General features: G+C 36.7%; 1 protein-coding gene across 5 annotated transcripts in view; it reads right to left on the bottom strand.

Moving 5' to 3' along the window:
* Positions 1-1,364: 1,364 nt before the first annotated feature.
* Positions 1,365-19,919, bottom strand: part of TBC1D2B (TBC1 domain family, member 2B) — a 37,131-nt gene continuing 18,576 nt past the window's right edge. For 2 of the 5 annotated variants that reach the window (XM_010571676.1, XM_010571680.1), the window contains exons 4-13: positions 19,108-19,265; positions 17,868-18,094; positions 14,446-14,838; positions 12,925-13,035; positions 11,586-11,779; positions 10,570-11,064; positions 8,554-8,671; positions 7,628-7,813; positions 6,157-6,278; positions 1,365-3,207 (exon numbers count right to left, since the gene is read on the bottom strand). In XM_010571676.1, the coding sequence (XP_010569978.1) occupies positions 3,012-3,207; positions 6,157-6,278; positions 7,628-7,813; positions 8,554-8,671; positions 10,570-11,064; positions 11,586-11,779; positions 12,925-13,035; positions 14,446-14,838; positions 17,868-18,094; positions 19,108-19,265 (2,200 nt within the window). In that variant the 3' untranslated portion in view covers positions 1,365-3,011. The remainder of the gene's footprint in view (positions 3,208-6,156; positions 6,279-7,627; positions 7,814-8,553; positions 8,672-10,569; positions 11,065-11,585; positions 11,780-12,924; positions 13,036-14,445; positions 14,839-17,867; positions 18,095-19,107; positions 19,266-19,919) is intronic. The other 3 variants (XM_010571677.1, XM_010571678.1, XM_010571679.1) reach the window with 3 other exon arrangements.

Genomic DNA, 19,919 nt, shown 5'->3' with positions numbered 1-19,919 from the left:
TCAGAAGTTTACCCCTAGATACACTTTGTATCTATGCAGTTCAGCTTTTGCAGGCCACTGATTCACACTGTATTTTTGCTTGGTTTCATCAGGTTTAAATACTGCCTGTGTATCTTGCATGTCCCTAACTAGTTAATACTCTTCAAAGTTACCAGATTAACCATCACTAGAAAACTTAATAGTCACCCAAAGACATTTGCAACAGCAAGGCAAGCTTCCCATGACATTGCTTCCTGCTATATGCATCTCATTTTTGTTTCTATGTAGACTTCCTAGTGGTCAGAGGTTAGATGCCTCTGCAATTTTTTGACGTTTTAATTAAGGCATCAGTAACAGTGCTTAAAAAAACGAAGCCAACAGCTCGCTGGGAACTTGAGTGTAACAGCATCAACTCATTTCATATTTGCAAGCTAACAAAATACCCAGAGACAACATGATTTCCATAAGCTTCCTAACATTCATGTATTAGATTCACATAGTGTCATAATAAACAGAGCTACTTAGTTTTACTGTACAATTGGGTAACAACTTACATAATGAAACAGAGCAACACACACACACACACAAATTTAATCATCAGCACAACTGTAAAAAAGAAATGGCCCTGTAACATTGCAGGTCATGTTTTGCCAGCTAGAGAACTTCCTGAACAGTTGCCCTAAAGTTAGTTTTATCTTCACAATGTAAAGACTTCAATGAAATCACTCTGAAAACATCTCCTAAAGTCATAGGACTAGTTCCTAGTGAAGACTCAAACCCCAGGAATAATAGACTTGTAGGAATAGGGTAGGTACATACTTCTAAATTCTTCACCTTAACATGTCAACTGTTGCTACTGGAAGGAAGATCTTCAGCTTAGAAAGATTTCATTTAACACGTGAAAACAAGATTAAAAAAAAAAAAAAGCAGACATTACAGATTGATTTAGAGACCAGCTCTTTGAAAACCAAGACAGCATAACTAGAAAATCAGAAAACCTGGTCCCATTTTTATATTCAAACACTGATTGTAAGTAAAAAAAGAATACAGTACATGCAATAATATGAAAAACCTGCCTAATTAACTCAAGTACACAACCAAGAGTAACTAGGGAATAAAAAAAACCCCAAACTACTGCTGACAACAGACAAGGTAGGGGACATTTTAGAACACAAATAACACACAAATCAAGATGATCATACCATCTGTCCCTCATTGGCAAGGATTTGTTGGCTAATTAAAAATTACATCATATAAGAAGAAGCATACATTTTATACCAAAACTAGTTCTGTAAGTTACAATGTTCACCACTGATTAAATATTTCCCTTCCAGATAAATTGAGTGATAATACGCTTATTTAGAGAAGGCTACAAATACATTCTCAAAAAAAAAAAAGTGCTGTGAAACAGAAGCAGGATTTCTCCCTGCACACACTTAAGTTTTCTAAAACAATTACACGAGTATACCTGATAAAGAAATCCTATTTGTTCTCAGAAAACCAAGAGAAAACACACAAAGTAGATGCTTGATGCACTTGACTGTTCCCGATGATCAGTTTTGGTTTTTGCCAATTAATCACTTTCCCAGAGCTGAGCAATTTGCTGCCTAGTATTTGAATGCTAGTTTTATCATGATGCATCCAGACACAACATTTAAGCTAATCCAACATTCTGAAGATCCAACAGCTCAAGAAAGGACATTGCAAAAGTCCAGAGATGAGCTAGCAAGAAAGAAGCCTTCCTCGCCCTCAGAACCATTTAAGAGTATTGCTAATCATCAAATGAGAAAGAATGGCCTCCAATCACACTTCCAGTCAGAAACACTACAGCTAAACACCCCAAATGTTTCCTTACAGCTGTCTTGTAGGACATGCATTCAACACTCACAGCAAAGTTGAGCACATTAAGAGAATATTGCATTATTCTGCTGGAAAAGGATCTTGGAATTTCTGTGCACATGCTGTGACCTTTAGGCTCCTTTGATTGATTGATAAGTATTTGTTTTAGGAATCCTATCGCTACCACTATTGTACAATAGTTATACATTCATGCAAAAAGAATGCTATGTTTCTTCTTAAAGATCAAGACGTCATCTTATTTTAAGCCCTAAATAGGAAGAAGCATTAAAATAAAAAATAAAAAACAAAACACCCCACCAGATACACAACTAATTAGCTACTAAAACATGGTACTCCTGTGACAAGCTCCATTCTTTTTCCATAATAGCTGGGTTTGGTTGTGGCCTTTTTGAGACATTGCAATCAAAAAAAGTGAATAGAAATAAAATTGACTAAACAGAATTTAATCTATAAAGCACTTTGCATTAACAAGAATCTTTATCAACACAGCTGCCCAGAAAAGCATAAATGATGTTTGATATCACTGTTTCAGTATACACTGAACACTCAGTGACAAATAGGTACTTATTTTACCTTTACTTTAAGTACATATATTCAAGTGTTCTGTTTGATGATCCATTTCATGTCACTTCAGGAAAAGACAAAAGAATGTAAAAGTTCTTCCTGTGCTTCACTCCATACTTTTCTAGTTTGTGACCTGAAGAATGCCTAGTTTATTCAAGGACAACATGATGAAAGCCATTTATTGAACCAACCTGAAACCAAAAAATACAATGTCCTCCCACATCGAACGTGCGCTACAAAAAACATGATTACATCCAAAGAAGGTAGAATGGCAATAAATGTAGTAAACAAAGCGTGGACTTTTCTTACTACTGTTTCACATACAGGCACTAACAGTGCGCTGCAGGAAAACAACTGGCAATTCAGCTGATTGACTAAACTGAGACAGATACTAAGTGCTCTACATACAATTCCATGAACATAAATGTAAACAGAAGTGTTTGGCCTCCATACAAAGCAATATTTCCGAAAGTGCTGGGGTTTGGAAATCTGTCCTGCATATTTCCAAAAGCAACTAGTTTACATTCTGTTTGACAGGATTAATAAAGTGTTTTGGAGGTTAACTCACTTTGGTCACAATCCCAAAGAAAAGTTTATGTTGAGTAATTTCAACTATCCTCCTCATCATCACTAATAAGGTCTCTTTTTTCTACACACGTCTCTCGTTCACGCAGGAAATCCTCACGAATGGCTTCTAGTTCAGTTAGTTCAAGACGCACTTTCTCCAGGTGATAGGTCCTCCGGTTCCTGATCTGACGTAATGGAAAAGGATTCAGGTCTCCAAAAGCAATACCAGTCAGTTTCCTGTAAGATTATACAATGTTAGAAAACAATCATTCATATTTTGTTTTTTAAAATCAGTTTTGAACTTCATCCATATCGAATATTTAGTATATAGCTGATATCTCTGGTCTCCTTCACATAGCTGACAGGTCTCAGATGTTACTAGTATTGCAAGAAAGTTCTATAAAGCACTCAGTTTTAAAGTTAGTTCAAGTGATAAAGTGTTATCAAATGCTCAACAGTTCGCAAAGCCACTTGCAAACTCTGCATAATGCTATAGTGATTACAGCCTTGACAACACTGAACAGAAGATGTAAGCTTGGCTAATCAGAGCTTCATTGGCTAGACTGAACACTTGGTACGTCCAGTTACCCGATCACAGATCGGATAACTTCCTCCATGTAACTCACTGAAGCTCGCTCAATCCCAGGACAGTCAGCTCTTAAGTTACCCAAGATAATGAACTGGTGTAAGAGACCAGATAAAACCTGGGATAATACAAACACAGACAAGAATAATACAAAACATCTATAAGCCAAACTTCATGATACAGTGAGAAAGCTCTGGGATTCTGCTGGATGGAGTACAGAGATCTCTGAGATAGTGTCAACTCAAGCTCATCAGATCACATAGCAAAGCACCACAAGAGTGTCCATCACCGCTCCAGAGTCATGCTCCATCATACCATCATTCAGTCACAGAAAAACTAGTAACTGATCTACCTAATCAGTCCAAAGACAGAGTTAACTACATCATTACTGTTGATCTAACCTAAAAAATATCTCATTATTTACTAAGGGAAAAAGGGGAACTGGAATTTAACTTATTCTAGTTTAATTATCAGACGAATCCAAATATTAAGAAAATTTATTTAGACAGCTTATTTAAGGCTAAGCTCTCCCTAGGTTTGTATTCTTGATTGAACAAGAAGAATTTCCTGCTATTTATAAACAGAACATATTCCAAGAGCTTCTCTACCGGTGCACAACATGGTATGGAACACAACTTTCATCTGCAGAAAAACCTAACTATGACATCCTATAACCTAGAATATAATTATGCACACATCTGTAGAGACTTTTCCCCACCAGAGAGCTTAAACTTAGAAATTCTGTGCAAAATATTTTTCTAACCCATTCAGGATGTCCATGAATTCTATAAAAATTCTCTTTCTGAATTTTTCCTCTACAACAAGATTACTTTTTGTCCATATCAGGAAAGACATCATTCTACACGCTTTTGTATTGTTTAAATTTTGATGCTGTAGAACTTGTACAAAATGGTAGAATAAGAAACCAAGTAATTTGAATCATGCCTTATCAGTTCTAGCAGGCAAATTCATATCCCCTAGGTGGCACTGCACCACTACTTTCAACTCCGACTTTGAAAATCCTAAGAAAACGGGTATCTACAGACCAGCACAAAGTATATCTCTATTGTAAATATCTTCGATACACTGAATTCTGTCCTCACCTGAACTTACCATCTGCCACAGATACCCAATTAGCTCATCTTGTTAACACCAAAATGAGATCTCTTCCAGCAATATTAGAAATCTTTAAAATAGGTTATTTCAGGACCAGAAAGTTTAGACAGGAGAGCCAAGACATCATTCCCATTACATAATTGGAAAAGGAAGTAAAAGGCAAATCTGCAGCTCTGATTAGATATCAAAATTTTGTTCAAAAAATTTTTCCCCCCCCCCCCCCCCCCTTCTTTTGCAATCTTTAGTTTCTGGCAATACTGCTGTGGTACTACATATTACAAGCTATTATAAGCTACAAAATAGCCTATTTATTGACTATAAAATATCCACAAGTTTGTTTTATTTATTGTTTTCTGTTAAAAATATGTGCACCCTCTTCCCAAAATCAAGAACATACTTCTCTGTCACTTCCAGATTTGGAATCAGAGTTAGCATTTATTTTGGTCACAAACAGCTGAGTACAACAACTGCCCAGCATTTTTCAAATCAAAGGGGGGAATGCTAAAATAGAAAGCACCACGCAACTCCGCCTCGAAAGTTTTTGGAGAGGTTTCAGCAGAGGAAGCAACATCTGTTATCAAGACTTTTACCATTTAAATCAGTTGCAGAACATTCTGCCTGCATCAGTCCCAGCAATCCTTTTTAAATAGAGTAAGATTATTCAGTTTTAACTTCTCTCCAGTCAAAACAAACACAGGAAGTAAAAATACTAAATAGCTCTTGCAGTAGGAGCCAAAGTATAAGCCTAAATTCATATGGAATTTATTATGGTAAAAACAAACACCTCAGATTCCAGTATATGATTTTGTACTAAATTCAAATTCAGTGAGTTTCAGTACCTGTGCAAAACATTTTCAGACATTAAACCAATCCCAGTATAACTTTTCTTTTTAAGATTCATCTGCTGCTCTACAGTCTTGAAACTAGGAACCTAAAAACATTAGCCCCTAATTCACAAACTGTAATTCTTATGCAAGGACTGAAGAACAGAGGAGAATCTAATTTGTATTTATTCTCTGCTTCAAAATATATCTTAAAATCAACTGGAGTTATGTGGCATTAACCTATGCATTAATGATGCATAAGAGATCTAAACCTGGTCAGTCATAGCTCACATTTTTAATATTGTGGTGGTTTTATTTATCGTAAAACATTTTACAACATAAGTTGTATTCGCAATGCAGGGGCAGACTTCACCTATGGTTGAAATTCGAAAGTGCTGCTACTGTTATACAACTGCTAAACAAGACCAACCTGGCAAAGTAATCTCTATCATATCTAAAAATTTACAATTATGCATTCATCACTTGTGCTTTTGTCTCTGCTAGATAAAACTACTCATGAGAAATATTAGTTTCATCTCTACTTGCTTTATATCTAAATTAAGATCTAAATAAAAATAAAACAAACAAAAATCCCCACAACAGACAACTTCAATGCTGCACTCCAAGTCTGTCAATTACACACAAGTTTGAGTTACCCACCTAGCATCAAGTATAGTGCGTGTGAAATATCGAAGGTACTTGAAAATGGACATTGAATCTTGCAGTTTTAAGATCTCCTCTTCTTTGTATTTAAAAAGTGCCAGGGCAAATCGGAATATTACCTGATAAAAATACATACAATGTTTGGTTCTTTATAAGAACAGAATGCACTGATTCTCATTATTATCTATTGTAAACTCAAAGGAAAAGTGTTAACTCTTCCTACAGGCTGCATTTGAGCTATCTAATCACACCTCCCTCTTTCTCCCTTCCCTGCCACTCCCTGCCCCATCCCCGATCTCCAAAAGCTGCCAAAAACTTCTGTTGTGGCCTGTAACCAAGACAAGGTGTTCTGCAGTTCTATCCAGAATACAATATTGGATTTATAGCATACTAATTCTTTGAAGCTTTGAGTTCCTAATTCAGTTGAAGAACAAAGACTGCTGGGCCTGTTGAATGTATTTATTAAGTTATTCAGAGCTAAAATTAAGTTTTGCTTTTTAAACAGGCTGTTTTCCAATGCCTTGCATTTTCTCAGCACATTGGGGGACTGATGCTGAAGGAATTTCTGATACCAGTTTGTCAATCAACTTTGGCATAAGCTGGAAGCCGCATTATTTCCTTTCATTCTGAAAAGGCTTCAGTAAGTTCTGAACTTCGTCAGTCTGTACCTGGCTGCCTTTACAGAATACCATGATGCTTAAAACTGATTTGAATGAACACACAACCAAAATACCACTGCATGTTAGAATGCTCAGATGAGGCCAACAAGAAATCTAGCTAACACAGAGGTTTTGTCTACTTATAACTCTCCTCTTCTCTCCAATTGCCTACAACATCTGCTTTAGTGTTATTATTGTATTTGAATCCAATGATTTTTTCCCTGCACCTATCTTATTTCACTGCAATTCGACAAGTAGAAAACATGTGAAAATTCCTTCACGCCCACCCCTTTAATCTATGAGATAGGAGCCCAGATAGTCATTTGTCAGTTACACTTTAAACATCTGCAGAAATAAAACGGTTGCTGCAGAGACAAGCTAAACATTAGCACTTGGTTACAACTAATTTTTACATCTTTTCAGTACTTCTAACTTCTGTCTCCTTCACTTAAGCTTTCTTCTTTCTAAGACTAGCTCTCATTTTGATATAATTACTTAAAACTGATTGACAGCTGCATGTAGGAGTAAACAGCACTGCCTATAGCTTTATTTTTCAAAGATAAAAAAAAATGGAGGGTGGTGAAAGGAAAATACTTAGCATTTAGAATTCTTGCATGTAACTCAAGCTTTTAACTTGCAGAACACAGATAAAATGTAAAATGTTTTGACTTGTTATTTATGCACATTTCCTCCCTTTTTTTCACAAGACAGGATTCTTGTGAAACAGCCTTCCTCCACCCAACACTCACTGCCACCACAGTATTTTGTTATCAGGTAGTAATCGAAAAATCTTGGCTCATTCAGTTCACCTTTGGTCCCTCATATAGGAAGGAGTCCCAGATTTTAAAAAGGATGTCGCTAACCACACTGTCCACAAATACCACAAGAAACCAGTTGAAAGTTATAAGAGTATAATCAACTTTGTATTGTTCAAAATGAGCATGCAGTCGTGGAAGCTTCTCACTCATTAAATCCTTGAATACTCGCTGATCAACCTAAAGAGATAACAGATAGGACATTATTGCTCCTAATTTTCCAACGCATATGTCATCCAAAGTAGGACTGTTACCAATCCGTAAGTGCAAGTTTTTCAAGAGCTAACAAGGAAACCTAGGACTGTCTAGTTAACAATTCTAAGCTAGATCCACTCAAAACATACGTGGCAACTCCAGTGCACACCACCTTTGCTGACACAACCTTTTGCTTCTCAATCCACCCCCAGTCTCACAGGGCTCCTCGCACACAGATGTTTTGTGCCTACTACAGGTCACTAGTGCTGCACTGGCGCAGGAGCACGGGAGCAGAGAACAAGCTGGGGAAAGAAAGACTTGGAGGGAGGAGGCAGCACATACCAGAGCATCATCTAGAAGCACAGGAGTGCTACAGCATATACTGCTCGCAGTACTGCAAAATGCATTCTCACCCCCACTCTCCCAGAGAGCCCATAACCACCCCCCACCCCCAATGTTGAGGAAAGAAATGATAAATCAGCTTAGCCAATGTTGTGAAGCTAATAATCAGAAGAGGGATTAAGGACTGGAGCTCCAAGCAGGTCATTGAACAGTTATTCCAGTGCTATACTCGGAGTCCTTATCCCAGCAAGGGCCCTGGTGCCTGGAACTCACCTCTGTCAACTCAACTCATCCCCCAGAAATGCCTATCAGACAGCTCAAGAGAAAAGTTTTTGACTGGCTGCACTTTACAGGACCAGGCTTTATTTTGGCGGAGCACATACCTGAGATCCTAGCAGTGTCTTAGTATAATAATCACGAGGCATGAAAACTTCCACTATTGTTACTAGACACCAAAAAGCATCTTCCTGTTCCAAGTACAGAAGTGCAATCGCTACCAATCTGAAAATAGGGTTTATTTGGATAAAAAGATTATTATAGTATCACAAAATGTATTAAGAACAATTACAATAAAGCCTTTGTTTCTGTTCAGCAGAGATAAATGTATTAACAGGAAAGCACTAAACAGCAAAACTGTTAATGAAGTTTAGAGATGGGACAATAAGATGCCTTCTCAGCCATGCCAAGTATTTTTATTCAGTTAAATAAGAAAACAGATAAAGGCAAAACAAAGTGATTTTCTAGAAGCCATTTTTGCAGAAACTAAGGCAAAATAATTAGAAGCTTCCAAGACCTAAATATACTACTCCTATTCCCAGACTTTTGTCTTTCATTACTGAAGAGGAAAAAAAACAGATGGTTCTTGCATTTCACACAAAATTGTTGTGAGTTCAGAAAAACCCTTTCTAGCAAGTTTACTTTATATCCATTGAGATAAACATAAGTAACACTCTTGTCTTTATCTATCATTGTTTTTTTAGGGAAAACAAAACGCCCTAAAATTTTTTAAAAGACTAAACGTGTTCCAAGAATTTCTTAAAAGTAGGAAAAGAAAAAAAAAATTAAACAGCAGCTGCATTCCTGGTTTTCCTGTTTCCAATGAATATTATGAAAGAAAAAAAAAAAAAAAAAAAAAGAGGCTAACTTCATGTTACTGACAGTTGTCTGAATATGAAAGATTACCTCCAATATATTTCTCCAAGTAAACTTGTTTTAGTTCCATATGCAAGAGGAGCTGTAACAACATGAACTGCTTCTGACGTTACACAGCTTAATAAGGAGATCACACTTTAAAAGCTTAAGAGGACTAAAGCATGGAATAAATACCTAATTTGCTTTTAACTTCTGCAAGTATAACCAAATGCAAAATTATTTACAGTAAAACAAAAAACGTCCCAGGAGAAAATAATGCTGCACAGAAAGTTCAAATTCAGCAAAAGCATTTCTAACACCTTCTAGTCACCAGAGACAAGTTGCTTCAGGATTGCAACAGCTATGTTCTTCAGACATGTCTTGTGACATGCCAGCAACAATATTAATACTAAAAATATATGATTTACCTACAGAATGTTACCACTAGTGAAGAATACTCAAAGAATACTTATTACTTCATTATTCACTACCTCTACTACTGCTACCACCAGCACCTCACTACCTCTACTACGTTATCCACTGCCTCTATTCTACTACTTCTTCAGTGCAGTTTCAAATTACAAAGCTGCTCTAGTTCAAGTCTTTTACCCTATTCTAGTACATAAATTAGTGCATAAATTGAAATCTATAGTATTATATCATGTGGATGAGGGGGGGTGTTATACTAACACACCTGCTTCAAATAATACCTTCCTTTACTACAGATCTCAAAGTACCAAAACTATTTCGGCAAACGCCAACTGCAATGGCTTCAAATTTTTCTTAGCATTGTAACATGAGAATCATCCTTACATTGATTGCTGCAATTCTGATTCAAGACATTCTGAGGGAAGTGCTGAAATTCATGGCCTTAAGAGTGCAAACAGCTTTGAAGCATTTATTTCGGCTTGTTTAAAAAAAGAAAAAAAAAAAAAAAAAAATCTTGCACACAAAAGCAAAAAGATCCCCTACAACTGACAAGGTAAAACTACATTTAAGTAGCCCATTTCTTATGTGAGTTAATTCCCGTTCCAATGCTTTTTCCAAGCTGATTTCACAAGTTTCATGAACCAGGTCTTCTGGTTTGTTATTGTTTAAAAAAAAAAAAAAAAAAGGTGATAGTTACTTGTTTATTAAAACATTATAAATTATGAACATACAACCCATAAGGCAAATTGCTGTACAAAGCACATTGCTATACATGTCATTTGAAAGGCTCATTAAGTGTTTCACTGCATAGTTATAAATCAAGATTTGAAAAATCTTACCTGTTGAGCCCTTGGCAATATCCTATATCAGGATTTCTCCATGAAAATGCCAGCAGCACATTTCGCAGCTTCTGGATCCCTTCAGATGTTGGGGAGGAATAATGTTTGTTGTTTGGCAAAGTTCTCAAGAGATCCAACTCAATTTGTTTAGATGCAGGATTTTGTTTTTCCAGAGCATTTTGAAGCAAAGTTTGGAAGTACCCCGGAACAGTGCTGTCCTTGAATTTTTTAACATGCAGATTGACACACCATTTCCACATCTTGGAACGATGTTCATGTGGAATTCCTGATCGAATAAGATTCTTTAGTTCTACACAGCACATCATCTCTCTATTCATTGTGCTTGCAAGATAGTTTTCCCATTTTACTCCTGTGGAGATCTCTCGATTTTCACTGAGAGAAAGCGATCTCAGGTCCAAAGCTCGTGATTTTGCTACTAGTTTTTCCTCATCATCATCCTCTGGGACCGTCTGAAAACCATATATATCATATTCACTGAAATGGAAAAAGGAAAAAAGGCTTTTAAAAATGTGTTCAGCAGCCCTAAAACTCTCAAGTTCCCATCCTAAAGTCACTTCAACTATCCCTCAAGCCACTCCCCATAGTTTTCAAGTTTTAACAATTATTAAACATTTTTCTAAAGTATATTCTTTATAATTATTTTTATAATCCCATATACAAAACACTTTGGTCCCATATTCCAATATATATCACTACACAGACTAAGCAATTTATTTAAGAACCTGGTCAAGTTCAAATGAACTCATCTCTGCAGTAGCTCACCTTCAGCAGCTATATGGCAACATTTGAGTCTAAGTTTAATACTGTATCTCAAATAAAACAATAAATGTATTTATACAGCCAAAAGGATTTCATGATGATACTGTTATTCATGAAGGGAAATACATTTAAAACCCCAAATCCTGCAAATATATCCCCACTGTCCATTATCCAATGTTAGAACCAGAACTGCTGACCAAGATACACATACATTTATTTTAATAGGACCAAATTACCTGACCAGGTGTGGTTTGAAAAACGCTTGTTCTGGTTGTTCACTTGTTTCTGCTTTCAAGGCATCTTCCAGTAACTGTGTGATGACCTCACGAGCAGGACTCTGCTCCTCCGAACAAACAGGAGTTTTCATTTCTTGAAGCAAAATCAAGTATTTACTTTCTATCTGACAGAGTTTGGCTTCCAAGCTAGTATACTGCAGAAAACAATAAATAACATTAGAAGTCTTCAGAAACTTACTTTGTACTACACTTCTTCTAAAATCTGGTTCAATATTATTCTATTAGTTTATGTTGTTTAGAAACCTGTACGTCAAGAACAGTCGCTTTACTTTCACATTTTCGTAGCACCAGAAAACATAAAGCAACCCTTACGTGTGGAGAAGAAAAACATATATGCATTTTATTACACTACTGTAAAATTCTGTATATAAAGTACTTGGGAAAGAAACCTCAGATACTTGTGGCTTTTTACAGAAAGTCTTTTAAGCACAATAGTAGACCAGAGATTTTTCTACTGCATGTATTTTTCCATGCGGAAAATCTGAGCAAGCTTTATTGTTACACTGTATGAAGTACAACTCAACCATTTTTCTGCTTCTAAAGCAACAGCTTTAGTCTATGCATGTTTGAACAAAAAGAAATTAAATGGCATTTTAAAGACACAAGTTAGGTAATAACATGTAGGAATTGTAAATACACGCTTCTGTGCCAAAACCACAGCATTTAGACCTGGCTACTCTGTCCATCGTTTCCAAAAAAAACCAAAAGCAAATCCTACCCAAGCCATTAGTACACGTATCTTGCCTTCGCTACAGATGTATGCATTTTTCCTAGCCCCAGGCAATGGAAATTGTCATTATTTACCTGCAACTTCTCTATACTCAAATTCATCCATATAGAAACACAATTCCAAAGTTATATTCACCATACCGTAGTCATCCTTCATGCTCAGGAGGACAAAGTTCTACTTGGTGACATATCAAATCCTTACACATCCTGTCTTCCACATACTTCAAGAAAATTATTATAGCCTTAATTCTGAGGAAACAATGTTTTCAGAAATATACGTGCCTGTGTTTATAAGTTATGAAAAAGTTCCACTGATCAACACTATTTTAAAGTCAATTACTTGTTTCAAGAATCCATTCAGAAAGATTAGTCTGTAAGAACTGGGTTTGGGGGGGGGATTTCTTTTTTTTTTTTTTTAGCTATCACATTTAATACATTTAAGTCGTTCCATTTCCATTCCATGGTTACGTTCCCTGTGTAGATTTACAAATGAATTTTTGAAAACTGCTTTAGACATTGCCAAAACGAAAACATGCTGTGTTAGTCTGACCTTTGCCTGCCATTCTCTCTCTCTTGCTTCTGCATTTCTTCGTAGAGCAGAAAGTTCCAAAATCTCCTTATTTAAAAATTTATTCTGGGTCTTATAACCCTGAAGATTGTCCTGTTGATAAAAAAAGCAAACTGGATTTTTAATAAAAAAAATAATCTTACAAACAGCAAATGCCTACCAGTTAAAGTATACCTTAGAATACAGAACAAGCAGCTACTAATAGGACTTATCATTAAAAATATCAGGATCAAGCAGTATTTTTAGTCTTCACGTAGGTCAAACACACAGGCCAAATATGAGCACAGAGGTGTACAGGATGGCGCTGTGCCTCACTTGCAACCCTTCCAGTGCTACACTCCCAGCAGAAGGCAGCTGGTTGCTGCTTGCTGTCACGGGGCAGGCCCAGCCCTGCAAGGCTGCACCAGTGGGGAGGAGAACAGAAACTTGCATGCTGAACGCACCAGAGAGATCATGGTGCTGCGCATCAGCCAGAAGCACATAACATACAATAAAAGAAGTGGGGGCAAACACCCCTTGGGTTTTGGTTACCCTCACCAGTCTTCATTTAAAGTACAAGTTTGATGTCTGCCTCCATACAAAAATATAAATCCTTAGCAATAAGCTTCCTTGCCTCATCAACTCAGCTCCAGGCTACAAGCACTACCTCTGAAACCTGAGGTTGTGGGATGAGGGCATGTTGGAACCCTCCCAACAATTACAATACTCCCACACTCCACAGCATCTACAAACTTCAGTCTGCTTTCTGCCAAGACCATCGATTTCTAGTTTCAATTTTATTTTCTAAAACTTCCCAGTTTCACATATAGGAAAGAAAATTATGAACATTTGCACATATTTTAAATGACTGACTTGTATTCCAAATCCCTTGGAATGTTAATTTGGAATACAACATTTATCCAAAGGCAAGAAAGCATGTTTAGAGCAAAGTGGGTAACTTCAGTAACTCCATTAAGAACTTCTGACACCTTCACTGAGGTAGGTTAGATTAAAATAAATAAATAAATGCATTGATAACACCTGGAGCAGCATTAGTAAAACAAGTTCTTATATGCCTCCTCCTTTTTCCTCCTCAGAGCTTCCCTTAGCCATTCCACATGCTCTTTTGTTTCCTCAGTTTTGATACTTAAAAATATTTAAAAAAAAAAAAAAGCAAGCTTTCTGGCTGTTTTCCTCCATGCTTATATTTTCCTCTTACCCTCACTTTTTCCCGTTCCTTTGATTATTTCTCACATCACTCCTCCTCCACACCACCAATGATTAAATTACTGAAAGTATGGGACGCTGTACTATAGCTGTACAGACCAGCTCAAAGTATGAAAGTCCTGTTTAGATTGCCACATAACAGTTCAAAGTGTAGATTCCAAGGAGAGAAAGCCTCAGTTGATGAATATCTTGGAGAACTGCTGTAGTGATCTCCTCAAACAGTACAGCAGACTAGAAAGTAGTTTTTATAGGGAGTAGAGATTTCCCTATCCATCAAGACAGAGACATTACTCTTACTTTTAGTCTGTCCAGTTCCTGTAGTTCCTTATTAGTACACGTGGCCATGGAAGAATTTACTGCTCCACTTTGAGAGGATGTATTGTCCTCACATTCGCTGAGTTGACGAGAAAGTTTCATGATCACTTCATCTTTAGCTTGAATAGTTTCCATCAACATACCCAGCTGCTCATTGAGTTCTCCAACTTTACATTTCAGATTCTTTACTTCCTGTTGGAGACTATCTTTTTCCAGATTTAACTTTTCAAGCTGGTTGTTGAGACCCAAAATCTGGTCATCTTTTTGGTGCAACAGCTCTAACTTTTCTTTGGGAACCCCCTCACAAAGACGGCTTGCAAAATATTTATCATATTGGGAAGATCGGACTGTTTGCTGCAGAAGTCGCACAAGTTCCTGAGAATTTAAAAAAAGAAAAAAAAAAGATAGTAATGAAGTTTTAAGTTTCTAAGTTTTATAACTTAGAAATCTAACATCAAGCAAAAGAAAGCTTTGGAATGGGTTCTGCATCTGAATCACCAGCTTACAAAAGACTTCATGGTGGTGTTTTAAGGAAAAAAGGAAACACTTACATGACATGATTTTTAGCAGGCTAACACCTTACAATGACTGGCCTATACAGATGGCTTAAATATCTTTCACTGAGCTAAGGATCCTACCTAGAAAGGCTACGACAGGTTTGGGAAGAGCAGTTGACAACTGTGGCCCAGCACTTATTTGGAAGCTAAAAAAGGCTTACTTCTAAGAAGCCCTGTTGTACGAAGATAAATAGGAAGCGGGCTTAAGCCCAAAAAATTAACAGGTGAACATTATAGAATGGAAAAGAGAAAAATAACTAATTGCTCTCTTCCCTAACAGATGCAGAGAAAATAAAAGGAAAAAAAAAATACATGCTGCTTTGATGAAAAGGAAGTCTTTGGAGGGCTGTTTAGAAAATCCTGCCACAGAATCAGCCAAATAATTAACTGACCTATCACAAGCGAGAAAAGGAATTTTTGTGGTCTTTGCAAAAAGACAGCATCGAAGGCTCTGAACTAGCACTTTTTTTTGAAAACACATCTATAATAATTCTACCATTTTCATCTTCTATTCCCTCACACTAAAAAAGGACAAGTATCTTTGCTCACAGGATTGCATAGATCCTGGACAACTACAACATTTATTCACTTCCACGAAAGACCTATGTGTTTTGCTTGGGCAATCATGGGTACACACATGTAAGAGAAGCTGATTTTTAAGGCAGTTACCCTGAAAATAAAACCCTACTTCCTTGCTGGAATGAGATCCTACTATGACTTTCAAGAAGTGAAGGCTGTTACATGCAAATAAGTCAAAGTGAAACTTAAAAGGAAAAGAAATACTGTAAAAGGAAGAGTTTGCCTTAGCTACTACCTGAAGCTCTCCAAAAGCTAAACTGTAAAAAAAAACAAAAAACACAAAACCCCCAAAAAAACCCCAAAGAAACAAACAAAAAAAACCCCCGAACACCAAACAAAAAACAAACCACCACACACAAAAATAAACAAAACAAAAAACAACAAAAAAAATCCAAAACACAAAACCAAAACAAACACAAAGGACGATATTCCAGATCAACAATAAACACCAAGGAATAAAGAACAGCAGACTGCTCATTTACAAGTCTCACTAATCTGAATTATTACCTTTGCTGTTTCCCATGTTTGGTTAATGGTTTAACACTGTGGAACCGTGGGAAGGCAAGTTTAACCCTAGAAGCATTTGCAATACTTATCAAGGAAACTGGAATTTTTTTATTTTTTTTTTTAATAGCTCTCTGACACTAATTAAGAATACAAGGACAGAAATAGGAATTGGTTTTACGGAATTCCTGAGAACTTGAAAGTTCAATAATGTATCTGGAAGTTTACAAAGACTTGGAAAGTCATAAAGATATGCCTAGAATGAACCACTGAATGTCACAAAGTTCCAACAGATTTGGTTTTGTTTCCCCACAGCAAAAAAAATGAACAGGAGAGAGCTGGGTCTACAGTATCAAATATCAAGCTACAGTCTTTAGAGACGTGTGGGAAGAAACCCTTGGACCTTGAAGAAAAGGTTTTGAGAATCTAGATTTTCTTCTTCCTTTGTTCACTGTACTTTAACAAGTATTATCTTAATGCTACTGGACTGAACTTTTAACAGTTACTAAACAGCTGGATGATTTCATGGCCATAGTTCAGTGACAACTGACCATTCTACTTATCAAAAATAACAAAACCCAGACTGATAACATGCATGCCAATAGTCATTACGTTATGAAAGAATCCGAGACAACAGGGACAGATCTTGCCTGTAGGCAGCAGCTGCAGAGCAGGTTATCAATTCCTATCAACTCTCTAAAAAGAGTTAACTACAGTATAAAAAACTGTCTAGTCACCCAGGTTGTCAGAAAAATGTCTTACTTGTATGCCACTGCCATTGATCACAGTTCTAAATCTAGCCCAGTATCAAGAGCGAGAACATCTCTAGCTACCCAAGACATCATTTTTCTTTTTCTTATTTAAACAGAAGCAGCTGTGAACACAATGTTGCACTAGACCAGTAAGATTTCTCACAGAAGCTGGCTCAGGAGCACAAATGTACTCCTAGGAGAGATAACACCTAAAATGGGTGTAAATATGGGGCTCATACATTCCTTCTTTCATTTCCATTTGATCGTTTCACACAATGGAAAACACAACTAGCAAAAGTAGCAGCTCCATATAAGACCTAAAAAACATTTCTTCTTAAAATGAGCAGAAATTCTTTTAGATAAAACCAAGGTATTTAATATATCTGAGTTATGAGGGCACACATGCGTGAACACTGTATGAGGGCAGTACTACACACACAGATTTATGGTTAGGCCTATTGTTTGCAAAACCATTTGTGATGATGCAGTTTAAAAAAAAAAAAAAGGAAAAAGAAGGAAAAAGGAAAAAAAAAAAAAGAAAAAAGGAGAGAGATAGAACTCAGCCCCATTCCACGACCTTCTCCTCCAGAATTAAAAGAATCAAAAAACAAACAAACAAAAACCCACCACCAAAAAAAAAAAAAAAAAAAAAAAAAAGACTTGAAAGGAGAAGTTCCTCATGAAATACATGTACTAATGGTGAAAGAAGCTACGATTATCTGCCAGGATCCTGGCAGACACTGAGAGAGCTGGCTTCAGAGAATAAGAAAGATACATAAACCAAGTTACCGAACACTGTGCAAATGAAAGTTTTGTTCTGGGATCTAATCTTCAACAAATGTAAAACTCCGTCCTTCTTGTTGCAAGACTTTTTGTAAACAAAGGTTCATTTAGCACCATTATTTTAGAACAACCCACCAGCTCTTAATGCAGTTAGATGGCCATAAAGGGTAAACTCACAATCACCTGCCAGATGTTTGCTTTTGTGCATTTTGTCTGAAAGCTTAATTACCTTTTGGCTCAAAAGATCTTTCTTCAGCTTTTCCAACTCTTCTTGCTGGCTTTGATACTTCAGCTGCAGTTCAGAGACTAGTTTGTTGCCATTACCAGAATACCACTCAGTTGGAGAAGAGTCACTGCTGTTCCGGTTTTTGCTTGATCCAATCATGTCTTTTAATGGACGCCTTGTTTTGTGTGGAATGCGGCCAAAATCGAATGGAAAAGCTGAACTACTCAGTCCTGCATAAAACAATTTCTTCTAGTTCAGTTCACTTAGTAAAAAGGCATTTCAAAGCATTCAGATTTCCTTTTAAAAATATGCTCATTAAAATTAGACTTTAAACAGCATTTAAACAGCCCAATACAATAGTGTTAAACATGCCTCATTTTCCAAGTGACTTCCTTTGGTGGGAAAAATATATAGCTCAAAGTCTTCTCCCCTCCCAGATAAAAGATTTAGCTCGTAAATTAATACTTGTGAAATAAGACATGAAGACAACTTTATCATTCATTACAGAAAATAAAAGATCCCCCAACTATGCCAAGGTAAACTTTGCTTCAAATAATTAACAGCTCAGAAGCGATCAGGGCAAAAACATCACTGATATCACAGCATACTGTTCTTTTAAGAGGCATTCAGTGTATGGTTTCACCTGCATTTACATAACCACAGGAGTATTCTTAGAGAGAAGGATGTTTTCTAACAGATTATATCACTTGGATGTCAGCTACAGTGCTCTTAAGGAGCTGTAAAAACGTCTTCACAAGTTTATTCCAGACACTGGTCAAATGTGAGAACCAGTTACTATGCATAGATGAGCTATCACTGCATATGCATCCCTACTTTTTCCCCCCATTTCAGAAGCAAGCCAATATAACATGCATATACATACTTCAGAGTCTAAAGGCAGTTCTGCTTCAATGGGTGACACTCAGCTGAGTAATCAAAAGCCTCAACATTACCCTTGATCCTGTAACTTTGCAACTCAAGTGACAAAACTAGAGATGATAACATGCTCAGGGAACCTGAAACAGTGGATAACAGGGCTTCGTACTTATTCTATTGTATCTGAATGGCAGGGGACTCCACACACATCATAAGGAATTAATTTTTTTAAAAGAATTTACAGAGCTCTGATGTGGTTTGTGAAGAAAAGATAAACTTCCCCTTATCTCCTGGAGACAGACATAACACAGTACACTATTCTAGAGAAGGTAAGGCATACGCTCCCGTTCCTTCCTCCCACTTCTACCTTTACTTCCTTCTGCCAAGTGTTTCCTCTTTTCTTCCAGTGCCATTGAGTCCTCCAAGTCTTTTGGGGTTGGATCCAGCAATTCCCACTCTTCAGTGGTATAAAATATGCTCTTACGGTTTTCGTTATTTCCTTTTCTTAAAGAGGACATTGAATTTCTGTGAAAAAGACAGCAGGAAAAGTGACAATGACTTCTCCATTTTGCATTCTTTTTATAAAGGGGTTTTCAAGACAACCACTGCAATTGAAACAGTAGCTAAAACACAGACAAAACCAATACCAAATAAAAGCTCAAAGAAAATAAAGCATATCCTACTAAATAGCACCTGCTATCAACAGCGCTATGTTTCAAGAACAGAGGAATTATTCTGCTGTAATAGAATATTAATATCTAGGAGACCACTACAGTCTTTTGTGTCATCCTCTGGTTTATCCTTGTTTTGGCAGTAGGGAAAAAATAAAATTAAAATTTAGAAGCAGCATCTCTTTATTGATCAGTTATTGTAGCTTAGAATTTTAAGATAACTGCCAAGCATTAAACAGAACAGCATGCAGTCAAAACATATATATGTTACAGTTCCACATTCTGGATTAATGTCAAACTTGGGATCATCCAAGAGACCTGCAGTAGCTGAATCACTGATGACAGACTCCTTTGCAGTTTTTCTTTCCTAAGGTGGAATGTTGCCAATTATCTGCAAGAACATTTCAGAGGCAACCTCTAAATTCCAGTCAGATAATTCTATAGAAGAACAATACATTTCATGAGCAGGATGAAGTGACCCTACTAGCTTCCCCCACAACCATCATGC

This window comes from Haliaeetus leucocephalus, unplaced genomic scaffold (genome assembly GCF_000737465.1).
Source record: "Haliaeetus leucocephalus isolate CR32 unplaced genomic scaffold, Haliaeetus_leucocephalus-4.0 Scaffold339, whole genome shotgun sequence".
Classification (NCBI taxonomy): domain Eukaryota; kingdom Metazoa; phylum Chordata; class Aves; order Accipitriformes; family Accipitridae; genus Haliaeetus; species Haliaeetus leucocephalus.
The sequence above is the reverse complement of the archived record's forward strand: the minus strand, read 5'-3'. Positions and strand labels throughout refer to the sequence as shown.